The sequence below is a fragment of the Columba livia genome, chromosome 2, assembly GCF_036013475.1.
Source record: "Columba livia isolate bColLiv1 breed racing homer chromosome 2, bColLiv1.pat.W.v2, whole genome shotgun sequence".
Classification (NCBI taxonomy): domain Eukaryota; kingdom Metazoa; phylum Chordata; class Aves; order Columbiformes; family Columbidae; genus Columba; species Columba livia.
In genome coordinates, this window is record NC_088603.1 from 139,878,154 (window position 1) to 139,898,657 (window position 20,504).

Genomic DNA, 20,504 nt, shown 5'->3' on the forward strand with positions numbered 1-20,504 from the left:
CCCCCATGTTTTCATCAGATTTCATGAGGTTTTGACCTTCCTTAGGGATAAGACACCCCCAACTATATAGTCCCTTTCAGAGTTGGGCTAAGTCCAAAACTGATGATATTTGAAGCTTTAAGCAATTCTAGCAAAAGTTGCCAGACCTCGTGAGTTTCTTTTGCAGATTTTAATGAAAGTTAGAGGTCTGTTAGATATCATTGAAAGGGAAGAGAAGCTGCATCACTCCCATGCTCTACAGACAGGACTGGCTTCTACGTTATTATTGGATCCAGTCTGCGCTCCTTATCTTGATCTTCAAGTTGCTTTGTGGGATGGGCCCCAGTTATGTCAGAAGTCATGTTTGTGTCCAAGACAGCTGTGGTTTTTAGGAGAAGAACTGGAGCATATGATACATGGGGTGAAACTCTGAAGTTAGAAAATATCAGATCTTCCTAGCAATTTACTCAGGGTTAAGGAATTCTGTCTCGCAAGACAGTAGGCAGTTGGAGGGTCCCACGAGGGATCACAGCAAATGTGAAAACCAGCTATTCGTTTGAGAGTCCCCTGAATGTATTCTGCAGGGATTGTTTGCTTGCGCATAAACAGCAAAAGTCATCTATAACATGCTAGCGATTTCTAGTTATTTTCCCCACGCTTAAACTTCAGCAGAGTCCTCTGAAGAAGCAAAGAGTAATGGATCTCAATTATTTTTTTTTCTATGCAAAACGTAATGTTGCATAGGCGAAGTCTGCATTTAAAGTAGCAGCTCCCAAAACTTTCTCCAGAGTTTTCTACCAGGGTTATAATAACAGCCCATTTTCACTTGTCACTGTCCTTAACTCGAAGCAGCAGGTGTCGTAGGTGAAAATCAATTCCAGTGTTGATTTGGGCATGGACTTCAGTGAGAATGTGGCCAAGTTACTGGTTATAAACAAAATAGATTTATTTCTTATCAAAGAAGGTAAATATGCCTGAAAGAGCTATGTGCCACTACTGCTACTTAAGTAGAATTTGAGGGAAACTCTCTCTATAATTTGCTTTTCTGTTCTTCTGGCCATACATTGTAAATTCTTGAATACATATTAGTAGTGGCCAGTGCATTTGCTAGAATTCTATAAACATAGTTTTTAAAGGCAGTTGTAGATTTGGAAATAGCTTTAAGAACCTCCTCCTCGTTCTACTACCAAAAAAAAAAAAAAAAGACCTAAGCCAAATTTTAATTTCTGTTGCATCTCTAGCAGGATCGTGATTAATTTTTATTTATTTCCAAGTTGCCATTTTTTCAGGTATTGGGTTATAGAAAGTGTAAGATGATATACAGTACTCTGTGGGTTCAAACTTAGAAACTGTGACTTATTGATCAGTTATTATTGGGATATTTTCCTGTTTCATTGTTTAGGGATGTTACAAATTCTCTGCACAACCTTTTTGTACTTTACATAATCTTCCCCAGCGCATTTAGAGAACCACAACAGGAGGGGGGAAAAAAAAAAAGTTTTATGTTATTTTACACTGTTCAAGTAGTGAGAAATGTATTGTTTGGGGTCCTGCATTTGAAATCAATAGTTATATTATATGTAACTGAGTTTCTAAATAATATCTGGGGCAGATAAGGATTGATATATTATCGCACGAATCCCCATAATTTGGTTACTGTTCCATAACCAAAAGACTGCTCTTTTCCCTAGTGTGTTGAGCTAGTTTGGGCCCGTGAGGTTCAGTCCAGCTTTGCAGGTTGCATTGAGGCTCACAGCACCTCCCAGAGCACCCAGGGGCAGAGTTTATCTGCCAAGTCTGACCTTTTTTCTTACTAGTCAGCATGGGGGTGATGGAAATTGGTTTCTCCTGTGCTCTGTACTGGCCTCCTCTCTTACAAGGGATGATGGTATAGAACTGCTCAAATCTCCCATGTCCTGTGAGGAAATGAAGCCAAACTGAATTTTGAACTGTGTTGGTGGCTGCTGCAGCTGGCCATATGCAGAATGAACATTTCATTCACTGTTTTCTCAAGTCCTAATATGGGGTTTATTGTTGTAAATCCTAGTCCTGATCGAGGGCCACCTTATATCCTGAAAACACAACAAAAAAATATTGATCATCCTTCTTTAATTTTCAGTTTAAAATTGCTTTAGCTTCAAGTCTTAAAATTCAGCTCCCATCTCCAGGTCTCCATTTCCTCCATGGTGCTGCATTGGCACGTTATTTTACAATCTCGTATCTTTTAAAATAACCAGCTGCTTCCACACCATTAGCCAGGTCCTCAGTTGATTCCTCCCAGTCTCTCAGAGTTGAGACCAACAACCCTTATGCTTCCCAAAAAGCATTTTCTAGTTTCACTTAGAAGACAAATATAATGTAACTACGGTGAAACCAAGTTGACTTTGGTGGATCTACAAGCAAAGTAGAAATCAAATTTGTAGCACTGAGCATTTTCAGGGCACAAGCTTTAAATTACTTATACAGCTGGAAAATGCTGCCTTTTCTGGACAGGCTCCATTCTTAGTCTCATTTTTAATCCCCCATTTTAGTCTTCATGCCTTGTCATATGACACTTAGCTTTATTTACTCGGATCATATCCTCCACTCACACATCTAGCTGAAAACCTAAGTAAATTTTGAGGAGTGCATAGAAACATTCTGTGCAGAGACATGATAAAGAATACAGCTTTTCTAGCCATTTGCTCCACTAGGAGCAGCTTCATCTTGGTCTGCCTCCCTGAAGGCAATTTCTTTCCCTCTCAAAACAGAAATCCATAATGGCTCAGAATTAGAAATCTAAACCACAGCAAAGTCTAGTCAAAACAAAATGTTCTCCATTATCTGTTGATATGTTTCCCTAACAGAAAATGCAGAAATCAAATGGTTACACAAATGAATGCCTATCTTCATATACGTAATACAACCGATAGTCTGTTTTAAATTCTCTGTAAGCTATACATGGCCACTTATCACTGGATTATATTTGTTAGAATGCTTTTGAAGTCCATTGAATTTTTTTTGTACCTTTTTGCAATGACTCCTCTTTTCCCCTAATATATGTATCATACTTAGCTTCACTTGCTGAACGCTTTTTTTAAGTAGACTGTCTAATAAATATTTAGAATTTACTTTAAGTATGATAAATGAAAGGGAGTTACGTGGCAATTACTGTGAATCTGTAGTATTCAGTCAGTTTTATAACATCAGAGCTCTGCCTTGTTGAGTATCTAACACCATCTATTATCATGTCTTCTGCTAAAATAATGTTAACACCCGATTACTTCACTAAATTTTTTGTCGATTTTTATTTCTCTGCATCACTTAGTATGATTTGCTAGTTACTTCTAGCAACGTTTTCCAGAAATCTCACATTTAAATAACTGACTCACCCAGAGATACCTTTGCTTTTTCCATGGAATGCAGTTTCTTGGCTCAAAAGTAACTTATGCCGTACCCAGTTCTTATATTGTTATGTCATTAATGTAAATGTATTCGATATCTTTAAAGTAACTTACAAAGGCCGTTGCCTTTAGATGGAGCATATTTTCATACTTTATATGAAAAGTATGTTTATAAAATAAGAAACTGCCAATGTATTATAATAGCTGCTCTTTATTTTTCCTTCTGAACTGTGAAGTTAAATGCAGGCTAATTGTTGTGCTACAAAGAAAATCAGTAAGGCGGCATCTGGGAGCTAATGACCGTTCAGGGCAGGCTGACTGCGTGTTCCTTGGGAACATTTAACTCGTGAGCAAAGCTGTTTATACAGGGTGGGAGACATCCTAATGTTGGAGCTACACGCAATTACTAATCATCGATTATGACATTTATATGACATCTGTCTTTGGAGCACACCGTATTTAGTGTGCCTTTGAGCTGAGGCTCACCACTTAGTACCTCTTCTCGTTATTTGGCTGTCATTTCCAGCTACCAGTCTCTCCAAAGTAAACAGTTTTCTTGTTTCTCTTAGTTTTCATATGTGATGAGATTTATTCCCAGCTGCCGCTGTAAGAAACTGAACTGATTCCAGCCACTGCAGTTGGATTTTTTTGTTTGGTTTTGTTTTTCCTTTTCTGTAACTAATACTTAAGAATCAAAGCAACGTGTTTGTTTATGAGTTTGAGTGTCCTTGTGCACAGCTTCCTTCAACCAGTTCTTGAATATAAAGCTGTGCCCACGCATGTCCACATCCAGATGCATGTCCATGTGCACGTTGGCACATATTAGCCTTTGTGCTTCCAACCTAAAACTAATTTGAATTTGAATGCAACAGTCATCACTCTTGCAAATTCAAAAGCCACCCACTGAATGGATGTTATTGTTCTGTGTGTAACTTGGGCTGAGGATACCACAAATTGCAAACAGGCTACTGAGTTGTAATATCTTTGAAAGTTGTTGCTGTGGTTGTTTCTTAAAACAATGAAAAAAAAAAACCAACATCCAGCCATTCGCTAAGTCCAGCTGCCCAGATCTATGGCCAGTGCTTTCTCTTTTTGGAAACAAATCATGGGAGAACATAATACGTAAAAGTTTCAATTTTTGCTCATGTAAATAGTCAAACTTTGGGCCTGATCCTGTTCTCCATTATTTAAATTAATTAATGACAGATGTCCAAAATCAGAGTGAAATTCAACCCTCAAGAGAGAATTCCCATAAGGCCTTTACATAGCTGTTTTAAAGGACTTAAGTGATGCTTAGGCTCTGTGCTGGCCCTCTGCAAAGAATAAATTTTACCCAGAATGCTCATTGCTTTGATCCCTTACATATATATAAGTCACATTCTTAAGCGTGCATGGCCACAAAAGATCTATACAGAGCTAAATTGCCAGATCTTCAGCTGGCGTAAATTTGTGTAACTTCATTGACCTACATGGAACAGTACCAATTTTCACTACTCTGACTTAAAGAATCTCTATGGGATAGAGGTAAGTGCGTATGGTGGGTAAATGGATGAAAGACTTCAAATGATGAAAGACTATATTGCTCTGGAAGTGATTTAAGTTAAACTGGAAAAAAAAGCCACTCCTTTTCCGGAATAAATCACACAGGGAGTATAATTATGCAGTTAAATTTCTTCTCATGCAGTCAAGCTTGAACTTGCTACCACATTTGTGTAAGAAATGAAATGTTTCCCGTCTCTCAGCAATATGCTGAGTTCTACATTTAACACATGTATATGTGAACTATACAAGTATAGATACAAACAGCTTTGCATCTTTTTTTATTTTGAAAGGAAGAGTATTTGTAATTTTCTGTCCTATCCTAAAAATCTGGCCTGGACCTGTGTTCCATATCACCTTTCTGGTAATGAGGGTGGATTTCTAGAACAATTTCAAGGGCAGTAAAGAAAATCTCTTATTTCCTGTTTTATGCTCTCTAGTCTATGTACCCTTTTTGTTTCTGAACAGTTATGTGCTGGATTTATACCATCCTAAATACCCTGTTAAATCAGGTAATTTATAGAAATGCATGATGCAGAGCCATCTTAGGGTATTGTTGATACTTCTGGTTTTATCTGAAATCACAGAATCACAGAATGAGTGGATCATTCGGAGAACTGGTGTGCTTAGTATTGCTGAGTTTTAAAACCAAAAATATTTCTCTGTCATGGGCATTCCTATCCTACTGCAAGGCACTTTTTCCCCCAGTTATGTATTGAAGTAGTAATTGCTTTCTTTCCAGCTGTTACACATCTGTATTGAAGGCTGGGGAAACTGGCGGTGGTCTGAACCATTCAGTGTGGACAATACAGGGACCTTTATTCGCACCATTCAGTACAAGGGCCGGACAGCATCACTTATTATCAAGGTTCAGCAGCTCAGTGGAGTGCAAAAGCAAGTGAGTATTTGATCCAGTTTGGAAAAAATAACATGAATAATTGAAACTGTTATTAATTCACAAGTTAGTCACCTTATTATTTGGTTTCTCTCACTGGGATCTGCAAAAAAAAACCCATGTATAATACTCTTGTGGAGGCATTTTGGGGAGTTTTTACAACTCTTTTCTTCACTTTAGTACAGATCTTAGCATTTAAAAGCTCCACTACCATCACATATTTTGCATGTTCCAGTAAACATAATTTTGCATAGTTTGTAAGTTCTGAAAATGATAAGTTAATCAATCTATTGCATGTTTAAAGTTTTTGAGAAGCAGATTTTTTGTTGTTTTTTTATTTTTAAGAAACTGTTCATATCTTATTTGGGGTTGTAATTCGGGCTTTGGTATTGTTAAAAGAGAATGAAGTAATGTCCAAATTAACATTTGAAAATTGGCTGCTGTGCAGTAATTTTTCACATACTATCTTTGTAAAGAGATCTGTAATAACAGTGCAGTCATTCTGCCTGTGTTGGCAGAAGCCAGAGCATGTGGTGGACATAACATGTTCAGCTCATGGATGTGGCAGAGAGCCTCATGTTGCACAACAGAAATACAGCTGATCAGACAAGAACAATGCCTGGGGTCACCAAAAGCCCTGCTGAGATTTTGCTTGGTAGGTTGTAGATATGGTGTGCACCCTCATTAGTGAAAAGCAAATTACGATGGTTGTAGCAAGGGTAAATGTGGAATGCTGTTCCTTGGTGTGGCTTGGAAAAAGTCAGATATATGTTCTATAATAAATAATAGTAATATATGGTCTATAATAAATAATTCATGTGTGATGGACAGCAAGAACTCTGAATCTAATTTGGTCATTTTCTAAGTGGGTGCACTGAAATACAGAAATACGCTACAGCCATATAATGGTATTATAAGCTTTAAAGCACCAAACATACTGAAAGGTCTGGGTCACTGGATTGTGATGTGACTGTGCGGTGTCAGTGGAAACCTTTCTTCTGAAGTACATCACTGTGTCTGCTCAGAAAGGGCTCAGCATTCAGAGATGATCACAGTACTCTTAAAATCCAAACCAGAGCGATGTCAGCCGTAGGCAGTACTGCTGAGTTCAGTGGGAATTAAAGTGGGTATGTTACACGCTTCTTCCAAGCCCATGCACTGCATTAGCAATATTTCAAGTGTTTTAATACCTAGGTTTAATACCTAGGCACATATATTTGGCCAATGAAAATAATGTTTGACCATTCACTGCCTTCAGCAGTGCTTGTGAGAACCTAAAAAAGGGACATTATTCTTGTACAGGTTTTCACTCTGTAATTCAAATTAGACCTTTCTTTTTTCACAGTTGTTTATATATGAACTGGATATTTTTGTCTGTTTTAGATCCTAATCTGTGGAAGACAGACAGTCTGTAGTTACCTTTCTGAAAGTATCGAACTGAAAGTGGTTCAGCATTACATGAGTCAGGATGGACAGGCTGTTGTTAAAGAACACATCAACTGCCTTGCAGCCAAGCAGAAGTTGCCTTCGTATGTCCTAGAAATCAATGAGCTCACTGAGCTGAGTGTGAAAGCCACAGGAGATGAAGACTGGTCCCGAGATGTATGTCTAAGTTCTAAACATACAGAACAAAGCACTGTCATTCAGGTATGACTTAGAAGTAGATATATGGAATAAAGCATAAAAAATGTGAACTGGGGACTTTGCTTTTAGCCTTCTGTTTTATATGATGAAGTTTTGAACATTATCATCCTGAAATAATTTTAGTGTAATGCAGCTGATCTCTCTTCATACAGGTACCATCTTCAAAGAGTTCAATTACATACGTGTGGTGCACAATTTTGACTTTAGAGCCCAACTCTCATGTGCAGCAACGATTAGTAAGTGCATTTCATGACTCTGAAATGTCAATTTTATGCCTTGCATGTCATATAATAAATTTAGGGTAAAATGACCCACTTTAACAATTTATTAGTAGCTCGTTTAAACAGTTGTAACACTGGAATAAAATTAGCCTTAAATTGGTGTATTCTTTTATTTTTGTAGATTGTTTTCAGCCCTCTCTTCATTGTAAGAAGCCATCTTCCAGACCCAATTATCATACATTTAGAGAAAAGAAGTCTAGGATTGAATGAAACTCAAGTGATTCCAGGGAAAGGACAGGAGAAAGCACTGCAAAATATAGAACCTGATCTTACGCACCACCTGACATTTCAAGCCAGGTAAAATACACACTTTCCATGAAAATGGTTCATTTGTGTGGAAAGAAAGGAATAATTTACATTTTAACGTCTGGTGCATTAATTCCAAGAATATGGCATACACAGAGGAGATACAACAGAACAAGCATATGTAGCCTGAAATTATATGATAGGAAATATTAAATTTGATACAGTTACCCTAAGCACATTGACATTGGTCACATTTTTGTGTTTTGAAAAATAAATTCTTAAATTATCTTGAAATGATTTTTGAGAATGCTGAGGAGTTTCTAGGGTCTCAGACACAAAGGTCTTTACAGTGTCGTAACAAGCTCATGTATGTCAGGTAATGCTCAGGAACTTGTTAAACATTGTAACTTGATTCATCCATTATTACCTTGAGACTGTTCCTTTTGCAGAGTATGCTTGGAAAGCTTCATTAAAGAAAATGTTAATGCTACTAATGCGTGGCCTTGTTGTGTAAGCGACTCAATCTGTTTTCAATGACAGGGAGGAAGATGATCCATCAGAGTGCGCGGTCCCTATCTCAACTACACTAATTAAGCAGATAGAGACTAAATCCCATCCAGGCGGCAATGTCAACCAGATACTGTCTGAGTTCTATGGCACTGCTAATCCTCCCCAGCCTGCATGGCCATATAATAGGAAAAATTCAGACAGGTAATTCTTTGTTAAACCTTCTTCATGGTTGTTGCATTGTCTTTTCATGTATATTGAAATCACACTTTAGAAGACTGTATGTGATCAGCATTGAGTATGTTCTCAGTAATTACACAATCCCTGTATGTAAGTTGCAGAATCTGTTGCAGGTGGGAAAAAAATGAGGTCAGCCTAGGGGCTGCCCTCAATTACACTGACAAGATTGCCTCAGCAAGGATTAAAAAAAAATTAAACTATTTTTTGTGAATGAACCTTCTTTACTGCAACTATAGAAGCTGTTGTTTATTCAGTGGTTGGTTGTTTCAGTACAGAAACAGGGAGTTGCTATAGGAGGAGTTGCAAAGAGAAAAAAAGGAAATGTGATTTTACGACTATGAAAGTCCTAAGTTTTGTTCTGAAGAATAGTGGTAGTTCTGCTAAAGGATTTTTTAATTGACCAAATTTAGGTTGAGCTTATGCAGTTAAAAATATGTCTTCATAGCCTACTTGTACCTACATCTATCTGGCAGCATCACAGTATGTTCCAGAATGATAAAGTAAGAGGAGATAGTTTATCTATTTCAAAACCAGAAAAGCCTTGCAAATTTCTGAAAATGACCATTTATCATTTATCTTGAATTCATTATTCCTTTGACTTTATCTTTTTATTTGTTTTTGAACAGCAATGAACAGCTCTCCCAATGGGATAGCCCAATGCGGGTAAAGTTGTCAGTGTGGAAACCGTGTGTTAAAACTCTGCTGATAGAACTCCTGCCCTGGGCTTTACTTATCAATCAGTCCAAGTGGGATCTCTGGCTGTTTGAAGGAGAGAAGATCGTTCTTCAAGTACCTACTGGGAAAGTAATTATACCCCCCAACTTCGAGGTAACTTTGCTATTCATGTTAACAGGCGCAGTTCTGCTAAACATCCTGATTCTGAATGGTTATTAATGCAGACGATTCCCTATTTCCAGTCACTATGTCTGTTAGCTATATGATGAGGAGTAGAAATAACAATATAAATTTGCCACGCTGACTGAGTCACTGGATTGGAAGCACAACATACTTGATAGCAATGGTTGAAGAAAAATGTCTTAGTTACAAATTGCGTGTAAGGCACTGTAGGAAGAAGACCTGCATGCCTTCTGATTCAGCAGACTTCTCTCCTTCCTCCAGTTTCAGCCAATGAATCCACAACATGGGCATGATGTAGCAGCCCAAATAAATTGCTATAAGGGCCAAATATAGACTTTGGCCCCTGCTGTGCTGACCTATCACTTGGGAAGTGTGTTGGCCACACTAGCAAAGCCAACAGCCTGGAAGGAATGTTTAGTTTGAGGGTGTTTTAGGTCGAGTTGTTTCACAGTTCATATGGCACCAAGAAAGGTTTGATAATGAGAGAGGACAAATTACCAACAAGATTCTTTAAGCTACCTGTCTTCCTGAATTCAGAGTTTTGTGTAATGGATCTTCTCACATGTGCTTGGTCATGCACATGCGTTTTCATTATGTCAAGGGTTTGTTTAGATTGCGAGGAGACAATAAAACCCTGGAAGATGTATTGTTAACCTCCTCTCCCCTCCACTTCCCCCTTTTACCCCTGCCTCTCCCCTTTTCCCACTAAGAACAGGCGATTGGGAGGGAAAGAAGGACAGAGAGAAGAGAGTTGGAAAAAATTAAAGATGTTTTACTAATGCTACTAATAAGAATAGAGAAAATAATACAAAATCTACAAAACCAATCTTGAAAGTCTCAACAACTGCAGAGCTGGCACCCAAAGTCCTGGATTGGACTCTGCAGCCAATCGGAGCTGGATTCAGTCTGTCACTAGGCCTCAGTTCGCAGGGACGACTAGCAAGGTCCTCTCCTAATGTCGGCCATAAGCTGAAGGGAAAAAGGGAAAAGGACGAGATCCTCGTGATCTCCCACTTTTATATGAAGTATTCATGTGAATGGAATGTTATACACAGTTGCTCAGTTTCTTGGTCACTTGTTTCTCGTCGCCCCTCTCGCGAGATGTCCATCCATGCTTATCAATAAGTTTGCATTCCATTGCTACGTTTACCAAAACATGTGTCGGGTTCTCCAGGAAAATGCAGTTAATATGAAGGCTTTAGCTGACAGGCAAATTCACTAAAAGAGAAACTTGTTTTTAACAAAACCAGGACACATTACAACCCCAATATACTTAATTTTTGAAAGAATTAAAATGATTTGACACAGCAGCTTGTCAGTCCCAATTGGACAGTCTGATACTTCCTGTTTATTTTGCCATCTTTTTTTCCCCTCAGTGTATGTCTGTTAATAAACAGAAGGTCTGCCTAATAACATGTCTCAGTGCAGACTGTGGTATTAATTCCACCCATGAGCATCAGTCCCATATCCACATGGTGGTTTAATCTGTCCTTATGCCACACAGAAACAATCAGGGAGAGGAAAGGAAGAAATGAGGTTGACTTCATACTGGAAACTACATTTCAATCTAGTAGAAGTGTATTGCATTTTCAGCAAGTGATAACTGGTTATTTTTCATTTGCAGGAAGCTTTTCAGGTTGGAATATACTGGGCGAACACTAATACTGTGCACAAATCAGTGGCAATTAAGCTGGTTCATAATGTGACCTCCCCGAAATGGAAGGATGCTGATAATGGGGAAGTAGTAACATTGGACGAAGAAGGTTTTGTTGAAGCTGAAATAAAACTCGGTGCTTTTCCAGGTCATCAAAAGGTTAGAAGAAAATTATCATGATCTATAACTTTATCATTTAAAAACAAAGTCATATAGCAGATGAAAACAGTCAAATATATGCAGTGTGAAAGCTCCTCTCCAATTGTTAATTTATGTAAAACATAATGAGAGTATAAACAACGTATGAAGTATAATTTAAAGAATTAGATTGGCAAAAACATTCTGCCCAGCTCATCAAGGTAATGCAATATCTCCTGGAAAAAGAATTAATGAATTCTCAGTCTTGTTGGGAAACTATTGACAGATGAAACTTCAAAAAGTACGTGATGTGGCTACAGTTACGAAATGCATGAATATAGACAGGATTTCCACAGTTAAAAAGAAAATGGCAATTCTGTTACTGTATTTCAATGCCTTTTGTGATTTTGTGTGTGACCTCGTTGTTTTTATTATCTTACAGTTGTGTCAATTCTGCATTTCTTCGATGCTTCAACAAGGAATACAAATTCTACAGATAGAAGATAAGACAACAATAATAAATGATACATCTTATCAAATCTATTATAGGCCACAGCTTTCTATTTCCAAACCCTGCTCGGGAGAAGAGGTAAAGCACTGCGGATACTGTTTTTATTTGTCATCTGCCGTACATGGGTGTTTAGGTTCATATGGTCTCAACTGTATATAGCAGAGCTTGAACAGAAATCTTTAGATATTATAAGGATAAAGTATTTTATATTATTTTAATTTAAAATACAGAATGCTGAGTACATTCAACTCCAGTAATTAACTGTGATCAGAAATCTGCAAAGCAGGAGATTCTTGCACATTGCAGAATTAGTTCTGCCTGTTCTCCATCTGTTCGGGCACTAACGGCCATTTCTGTAAAATAGGCAGCGTAATCCATAGTAGCTGTTGAAATTTTTCTCAGAATTTTTACTGACTCCACGTGTAAGAGGTATATTGGCCTGGCAGGCTTAAAACTTTTCGTTATCATTTTGGGAAGATTCCAGTTGTCTGAACAAAGCTGCAGAACTAGAGACATGCCTGAAGTTTATGTATTTCGCAAACTGCATCAAATGGTTAATATCGGTTTTGTAATAATCACACAATATATTTAAGGATTAGCTTACAAGAACCAAAATGTATGCATGGTCAATGTATTCTAATCAACCATTTATACATATTTATTGAAGATTACATTTATAGTAAAATATGTGGAAAGAATTCTCAGAGTCAAACTTGCTAGAGGAGTTGGCAGAGAAACTAATTTTAAAGCTGCCTATTTCTGTATTGTGTTCCTTCTGCATTGGTTTTCTTCACATCGATATCTACATTTGTGCATAAGCATTTTGTTGCAGTTTTAACTATTTTGAGATGGGGAATTGGAAGAATGTTGAGGCTAAAATCCTTTCTTAGGTTTCTTTCTATGAATTTATTTTCTTGTTACACTTATGTTACAGTGATGTGACTGTTGCTTTTGGTATAGTTACCTTGTGCATCTGAGAGTGGACTGTAGATAACTGCACTCAGTTAACTGCATAAGTATACCTGGAGACAGAATTTGGCCAAATAGCTTTTCGTGCAATGGACTTAGTGCAACCTTTAGTTAGCTGTGGTCAGTAGCTGCTTGAGCCTGTTGGTGTGCAAGACCAACATGAATAAACTTTCCATTAAGAGCCAGCGTGTTGTGCTAGCACCATCTTTTTTCTTTCCAGGACTTCTACTCCCCAGCCAGTACGGTGTTCAGTGTCAGTCCAGCTGGGACACCGTCCCGCGAGGCGCTGAGCACTGTTCCCTGCTGGGACCTGCTGTCGGACACCAGCCCCCTCACTTTGGAGACGCCTCTGACAGACAAACGCCTGCTGCTGAGCTTCAGCCCCGGCGGCTGCGCCGGCAGTCGGGAGCTGTGGAGCCTCCCAGCTGTCATTAAACCCGAGTTCCCGAGACAGAGCGTGGCGGTGCCCACAGGGGTTCGTAGTGAAAGTGGATTTTGTACCAGGTACTGTGCAATGAACAGTCACGAATAATGAACTTCACTTGTTGCTATAAAGCTTCGGCTAGTAAGAAACCTAAAGAGATTAATGCAACAGTCAGAGTAACACATGCCCCCCATATGTAAAGGCAAGTCTTACTTTAATTTAAAAATTGTTATCTTTTGATGGGTTTGATGCTTTTATTATAAATGGTTTAATGTTATGACCATGTACAAGTTGTACAATTTTTATAATGTATGGGCTGCTATTTTTTTACATGCATACAAAATAAGAGCATGAAAACTTTTTTATTTGATATTATAGTATTTTTTAATTTGTGGGCAAAAATTTAAGAGTTCAAGAACAGCGTGAAATAATACAAGACAAAAATTCATGTTTTGTTTATAAAAGGTAAAAATCCATTTTAGTAAGAATAGTAAGAGGATGAACAGGAATATCCAAATGTGCATTCCACTTACAGACGAATGTATCCAGCTAGTTAAAAATAACAGGCCAATGACTTGTCAGACGCCCAACTTCAGTTCTCAGACCTGGTATCTAAATCTGCTCATGCTCATACTGGTATAAACGAGAAACAATCTGCTGAAATTAGAGGAGCTACATCAATATATATTACCAGCCATATGATCTTTCTCTTGCCTGAAGTGCTTAATATCATTCAAACCCTCAAATGGTTCTGCAAAGTCTAAGAGGTGTCATTGTGGATACTGAATGAAGATTCTCACACAGACTTCAGATTAAAAAAAAATTAGAAGAATAAGGAAAGAATTTCTTATAATTTTGAGACAGGCACAGAGGATCTTACGTTCCTAATCAAATTTTCAGACTGTTTGGATTTTTAAGTTCACTGTGAGGTGAAGTTTTTTAAAAATAGCCAAAGAAATTGTACATGCACAAAAGAATTTGTGTTTATGCACAAAGACATTTTATGTAGCTAATGAGTAGAACAAAATTAATTTATTTTCATTTTGGAAGTTTATGCAGCAGTGATCAATAACATTAACATTTGAAAGGGTGATAGCATTGTGGATCATTCCAGGGGGGCAGTCAGTTACAGATTTATGTATTTGTTAAAAATATCTTTAATGTGTATCAGAGAAGTATGCATGCAAATTCTTCTGCAAAATTTTAAAGATTTATGTTGAAAATTTGGGCCTACAATCTCATGTTTTTAATTTAATATAAATCTCTGCTGGCTAGGGCTCCCATCTTGCAAACACACGCGCTCAGTTTAACTCATGAGTAGTCTCTATGAAATGACTTCTTCTTTGGTGTTGTTTTTCATACTATTTCCACGTGTTCTTCTGTTTAAACATAATTCTCAGTGGAGATATGTTCTAACCTAAATGTATATCAATATCTTTGGAATTAGAACTTGATCATAAAGAATCTTACAGATGCTAATTTTGAACATTTTTAATTGTCCAGAGTAATAATACGTAAAAAATTAATCTAAAACATGCATGATCAAATATATCTGCTTCTGCTTTAGACCTATAGCACTGACTTATCAAGAGCATCTTGGCGTGACGTACCTAACACTTACAGAAGACCCTAGTCCTCGTATAATTATCCACAATAAGTGCTCCATTCCATTGCTTGTAAAAGAGAACTTCAAAGGTAGGTCATATGCAGTAATTAGAAACAGTGCACTGTTGTAGTATAAATTATTTTACTGTATCTCCGATACAAAGTTCAGTGTATGTTTTGGTTACAACAAGAACTTGATGGCCTCATAATTGTCTGTCTCAAAGTGAGAGACTCTGGAAGGTACTGAAGCCTGGAAGCTATTGGAGATAATTGTGAGGCCAGGAGTATGAACTTTCGTGGCTCCAGGCTTTTGGGTCTCCCTGGTTCCAGCTGTCTGTCAGGGTGACATGGTGGCAGGAAACAAGTAGGCAGTGAAGTTGTATTGACATCAGCTCAATCCCATGGAAAATTTACATCTCCTCAGATTTACAAATGTAACACAAAACAGCCAAAATTCCAGTTACAGTATGTTAATGTAATGGTCAGTGGAACATTATTCATGTACATCTTCGTGACATAAAAAAGAAAAGGAAAAAAAACCACAAAACGCATAAAATTCCAACCAATAGAAAAGTAATGGGTTTATTTATTAGTAATATTTAAGGCAGAAATTTCCTAGTTTGTATAAGCATAGATTAATTTTAATTTAATACGGATTTCAGAAAGCCCTAATATTATATATTTCATAAAATTTCAGATACACCGAAGTTTGAAGTTTATTGTAGAAAGATTCCAGCTGAATGTTCGGTTCATCATGAACTTTACCATCAAGTCTCCAGCTATCCAGATTGCAAAACAAGAGATTTGTTACCCAGCATTCTTCTGAAAGTGATGTCATCTGATGAATTAGGAAATGAATGGAGTGATTTTGTGGATGTCAACAATCAAGGAACACAAGTAAATCATTATAAACTATTTCCTAGTTCACGGCATAAATGGTTGTCTTCCTGACCTTCACAGTATATTGTTCCTCTGCAATAAGCATATCCTTTCAGTCAGTTTTAGGTTGGTTTTAAGTCATGAGAGCTTTACTTAGTAAGCCCCTTCCTGTGGAAGTTTTAGAATACAGACTACTTTATTCACTGACTGTTTTTTAAAATAACTAGATCAAAAACACAGGCTTTCTAGCGCTGATTTATTTTGCTTCGTTTTGATCAACCTGGCAAGGCCAAGGGATACCCTGGAAATGTCTGCCCCCTTAAACAAAAGATCCAACAGGATCCAGGAAAATCCTTTTGGGTAACTTAATTGTCACAGAGTTTTTAACTTTAATTCTTGTAGGTATCATCACTGTCATTCTCCCTGTGTGTCTTCATAGAAGCTACACATGTTTTTCTAAAACAAAACAAAACCCCTTTTTTCTTCGGTTATTTTTCTCCTGTTTTGAGGTAAATGAACACTTCCTTGACTGGAGCAATTCTTTTTGATGGGAATTTTTTTCCATCTTTGAAGTCATTAGTTTACATGGAATCAACATAAACTTCTTGGCTCTTTGAAAGAAATACTAGTTTCAGATGTTTTCCCTGAGGACCAATCACAAAATGCTCTTGATTATTGAGTGTTATGTTATATAGCAAGTAGTTCAGTTTCATTCAGCAAGCCAGTCAAGCCATGTGAGGTTTCAAATTTCAGTCATTAATGTTATGCCAGACCAGGGTTCTTTATAAGTATCTGGCTTCTAGAAGGAATTAGATGCTAAGACAACGTTTGGGGATCGTTGTCTACTTGAAGAACTATCCAAGTGAAAAAGTGTTGCTTTCTGGTACTGAAGTTTTAGGGTTTACATGTAGAGAATTTCCCCAGGATCTCTCAATCCGTCTTTCTCTTAGAAAGCTATAAATAGAAGTAAATAAGGAATATTCTAATAATGTCATATACAACTTAGTTCAGATTGCGAAATAACCGGGATTTAGAGGATCTTAAGCAATTTGCACTCTTTCTACCTAGTCACAAATAGATATTTCTCATTCTATTAGAAATATATTTTTACTAATTTACTAAAATTAAGGTATTTGTCATCAGAATCATGTGAAATTGGAATTTAAATGACCAATCTTTAAGATCAATGAGGGTTTTTTTAGAATAATGAGTGTACTGAAAATTCAGTAAATGTCCTTTTTTTTCTCCAATTCCATCATGCAGGATTGTGAATCTCTTTCAGAGAAGCAAAGGATCAAAACTGAGATATCAAAATTAGAAATTCTCTTATATGTAATTCTCAGAAGAATAAGACATAATTTGATGAACAGAATTTAATTATCTGTACAAAGTTATTATAAATCTTGTAAGGAGAATCAGTTTAAGTGCTAATCCTACTAAACTTCTGAGTGTTTTTCCTCCTGGTGACTTGTTAACAGCAGTAAAGATTCTTCAAGACAAACACCTGCTTATTTTACTTGTGCTGGCCAATTATCTTTGTGTTATTCCTTGAGTTTGCATTCCTTTAAATTACAGCTTCTGTCATTAAAATCTAGTAAACAATTGTGTTGATAGTAGACCTACTAGAAAAGAGAAGCCAACTTGCTCTAACAAGGATGACCGTGAGTTTTCCAAACTTAGAGTTTAATATTTTATATTCTGAAGCAAACAAACAAACAACAACAACAACAACAAAACACAAAATTTGCACTGAAGTATTGCAGAATTAGGCTCCAAAACCAACACATCATTTCTTTAAATAGGATATTTATTCCTAAGGACAGCTTGCTAGAATGAAAGTTTGCATGTCTGTAAGCAAGACACAAACCTTTTGTCAAGTTCCCATTTTCCTGCCTTTTTTAGACATTTTGCACTTTCCAATAGACTTTTGCCATTTCTTTGTGGCAGCACCTTGCTTATGAAGGTGTTTGCACAAAACCAGTTTAGATGGCTTAAAAATGTGGTCATTGTTGAGTTGTTAAGCAAGTCTTCATGAATCAAAAATGTTACTTATTTTTTAGTCTTCATGTGTTTTGCATCATGCTATCAGCCAGTCATCTAACCAGCTATGAGCTAGAACATAGCAGCATAATATTAATTTAGAGTTTGTTTTCCCGAGGAAAAGGTGGTGTTTTGCAGAGCTCCCGGAACATGCCTTTCTCCTTAATCCAAAATAACAAATTAAAATTTCCTATTTATTATTTTCTCACATAACCTCCCCCCCGCCCCGAACATCTTGCTTATTTCTGAAGAAGTTTCTTATTAAAATGTATTCAGTTATAGAGTTAAAGGATGAGGTGCAAATTTCATCTTGCTGTACAACTGAAATACTTGAAGTATCAGAGCTGTTACTTTCAAAAGTATTGAGATCTGTTTCTGTTTTTCCTGAACAATATCATGTTTTGAGTAAGAAATCTCAACCAGAAGGCATTCAAAGGCATTAATTAAAACTATGACATTAAAAATAGTAATTTCAGTAGCATTCCATATGTTTCTACCTCTCTCCACTAGATTGTCTTTTTAACTGGCTTTGGCTACATTTATGTGGACATTGCCCATCAGTGTGGAACAATAGTCATAACGCTGGCCCCAGAAGGAAGAGCGGGACCCGTCGAGATCAACCTCAACAGGTATATAAAGCACATAAAAGATGATAGAAAGCATAGCCAAACAGTGCCAAGAGGTCAGTCAACTTTCGAAGTGTTAACTGACCTGTGAACTTGGGCTTAACTCTTTGTTTTGGTTAATACCGCACCATGCTCTGTGGCCTATGTTTAGACCATATGTTATGCTTTGTATATCACAGTTAAAAAAAGGACAATCTGACATCAAAAGTCATATCACTTTAGGGTAAACACTAGATGTCTGATACAAAAAGAAGTCCTGAGTTGTTCACTAAAAAAATACATTTTCCATCATAATTAATTTTGAGTGTGTTCATCAGTTTTAAATGTGCGTAGCCAGGTCCTGCCATCTGTAATTGTACAAGCTCCCACTGAAATTGGTAGGAAGCTTGATGTGCAAGGACTGTAGAAATAGTCTTACAGTCAGTAACTAACTGTACTTGATTATAACACTCTTCTTCAGAAGACTTCCCCACTTCATAACACACTGCAACCCAGAGCTCAGCTCCATTCAAGTGCAATTATAACACTACATATTTCTAAGATGCAGAATGGCCTTCAGCAATGCTGTTACAATTAGAGTGGAATTTGTTGTACTTTTTTTATTTGCACTGTAATTAAGTATTAATCCCCAAGAAACTGGTCATCAGCACTACATAACAGCCCACTTGCTAGTTAAACTTGGCAATGGGCCGTTAACGCTGGAGGGGAGAGGCCCTCAACGCCATCAGTAGAAATATGCTGCGGTGGCTCCATTGGAGGACACTCACTGCATGTGGCATGAAATGAGTTATGCATAAGAGTAACCTTCAGTAGTGGCTCCCAGAAAATATTATAACACCTGAGGCTGTATGTGAATTATCAGACAATTGTATTTGTTGTCTGCTTTAATATCTGGCTCTGTTGCGAATCTAATAAGGAATTACTGTGTATATACTGACGTTCCTGTCCAAACTATGCTGTTAATTGATAAGAAAGATAAAGAAACATGGCATAAATGTGTAATATCCCATTTCTTAGAAGACCTCCTGGGTGGTACCCACTGTGGTGATTAAGGCTGCCAGATCCCATTAACATTAATGAGACCTGCACAGTGAGTTTCCCAGGTATTATAGACAACATCTCTCCCGATAGCTTTTTGGGAAAGCAATATACCAGGTAAACTCAAAATACATGAAGTAACAAAACTTCTTTTCCCTCCTGTCTAGAAGTCAAGAGCAGACCCTGTCACTGAAAGTGTTCATCAGTCAGTTAAGTCTTGCTGCATTTGATGATATTACAAACCACAAAGTCTCATCTGAACTTCTGCGTCTCACAGCAGACAATGTTTTCATCCACATGGCCCCGGCCACCAGCTACCTGAGACCCCTGTCACAGGAGTTCCAACAGGACGCCATGGAAGGCCTCCCACAATTTCATAGTCTCCAAGTGTATTGTGAAGACTTGCAACTGGACAATCAGTTGTACAGCAAATCCAATTTCCATTTTGCAGTCCTGCTGTGCCAAGGAGAGAAAAATGAGGCCGTGCAGTGGTCCAGAGTGAACAACCTCATTGTTTGTAACAAAGATTTGGAAAGCTATAAGGAAAACTGCTTTATAAAACTCTGCATTGCTTTTTCCAAGGAAGACAATTTCATGTTTCATTTGAACGACCTCAGTTTTGAGCTCAAGCCAGCTAGACTGTATGTGGAAGACACCTTTGTTTACTACATTAAGACTTTGTTTGACACATATCTTCCAGAAAACAAAACTGCTTGTCAATCCATGAATGCTTCAGATACTACCCTGATACTGCCTGAACAAGTGAGAGAGCATGCAAGAGCTTTAGTCAAGCCAGTGAAGTTAAGAAAATTAACAATACAACCTGTTAATCTCCTTGTCAGTATTCATGCTTCATTGAAACTGTATATAGCCTCAGATCACACACCTCTCTCCTTCTCTGTGTTTGAGCGAGGACCCATCTTCACCACTGCCAGGCAACTGGTCCATGCCTTGGCCATGCATTATGCTGCTGGAGCACTTTTCAGAGCAGGTCAGTACTTTTCCATAAGATGTAATATTTTTATTCGGTACCAGGATTCTATGATTG

General features: G+C 37.5%; 1 protein-coding gene across 8 annotated transcripts in view; it reads left to right on the plus strand.

Annotated features, from left to right (window-relative positions):
* Positions 1 to 20,504, plus strand: part of VPS13B (vacuolar protein sorting 13 homolog B) — a 449,295-nt gene that overhangs the window by 405,211 nt on the left and 23,580 nt on the right. For all 8 annotated transcript variants that reach the window (XM_065054087.1, XM_065054081.1, XM_065054083.1 and 5 more), the window contains 13 exons: positions 5,644 to 5,799; positions 7,180 to 7,443; positions 7,593 to 7,676; positions 7,843 to 8,018; positions 8,508 to 8,678; positions 9,341 to 9,542; positions 11,197 to 11,385; positions 11,807 to 11,953; positions 13,065 to 13,348; positions 14,836 to 14,963; positions 15,571 to 15,770; positions 18,303 to 18,421; positions 19,624 to 20,447. In XM_065054087.1, coding sequence (XP_064910159.1) covers positions 5,644 to 5,799; positions 7,180 to 7,443; positions 7,593 to 7,676; positions 7,843 to 8,018; positions 8,508 to 8,678; positions 9,341 to 9,542; positions 11,197 to 11,385; positions 11,807 to 11,953; positions 13,065 to 13,348; positions 14,836 to 14,963; positions 15,571 to 15,770; positions 18,303 to 18,421; positions 19,624 to 20,447 — 2,944 coding nt within the window. The remainder of the gene's footprint in view (positions 1 to 5,643; positions 5,800 to 7,179; positions 7,444 to 7,592; positions 7,677 to 7,842; positions 8,019 to 8,507; positions 8,679 to 9,340; positions 9,543 to 11,196; positions 11,386 to 11,806; positions 11,954 to 13,064; positions 13,349 to 14,835; positions 14,964 to 15,570; positions 15,771 to 18,302; positions 18,422 to 19,623; positions 20,448 to 20,504) is intronic.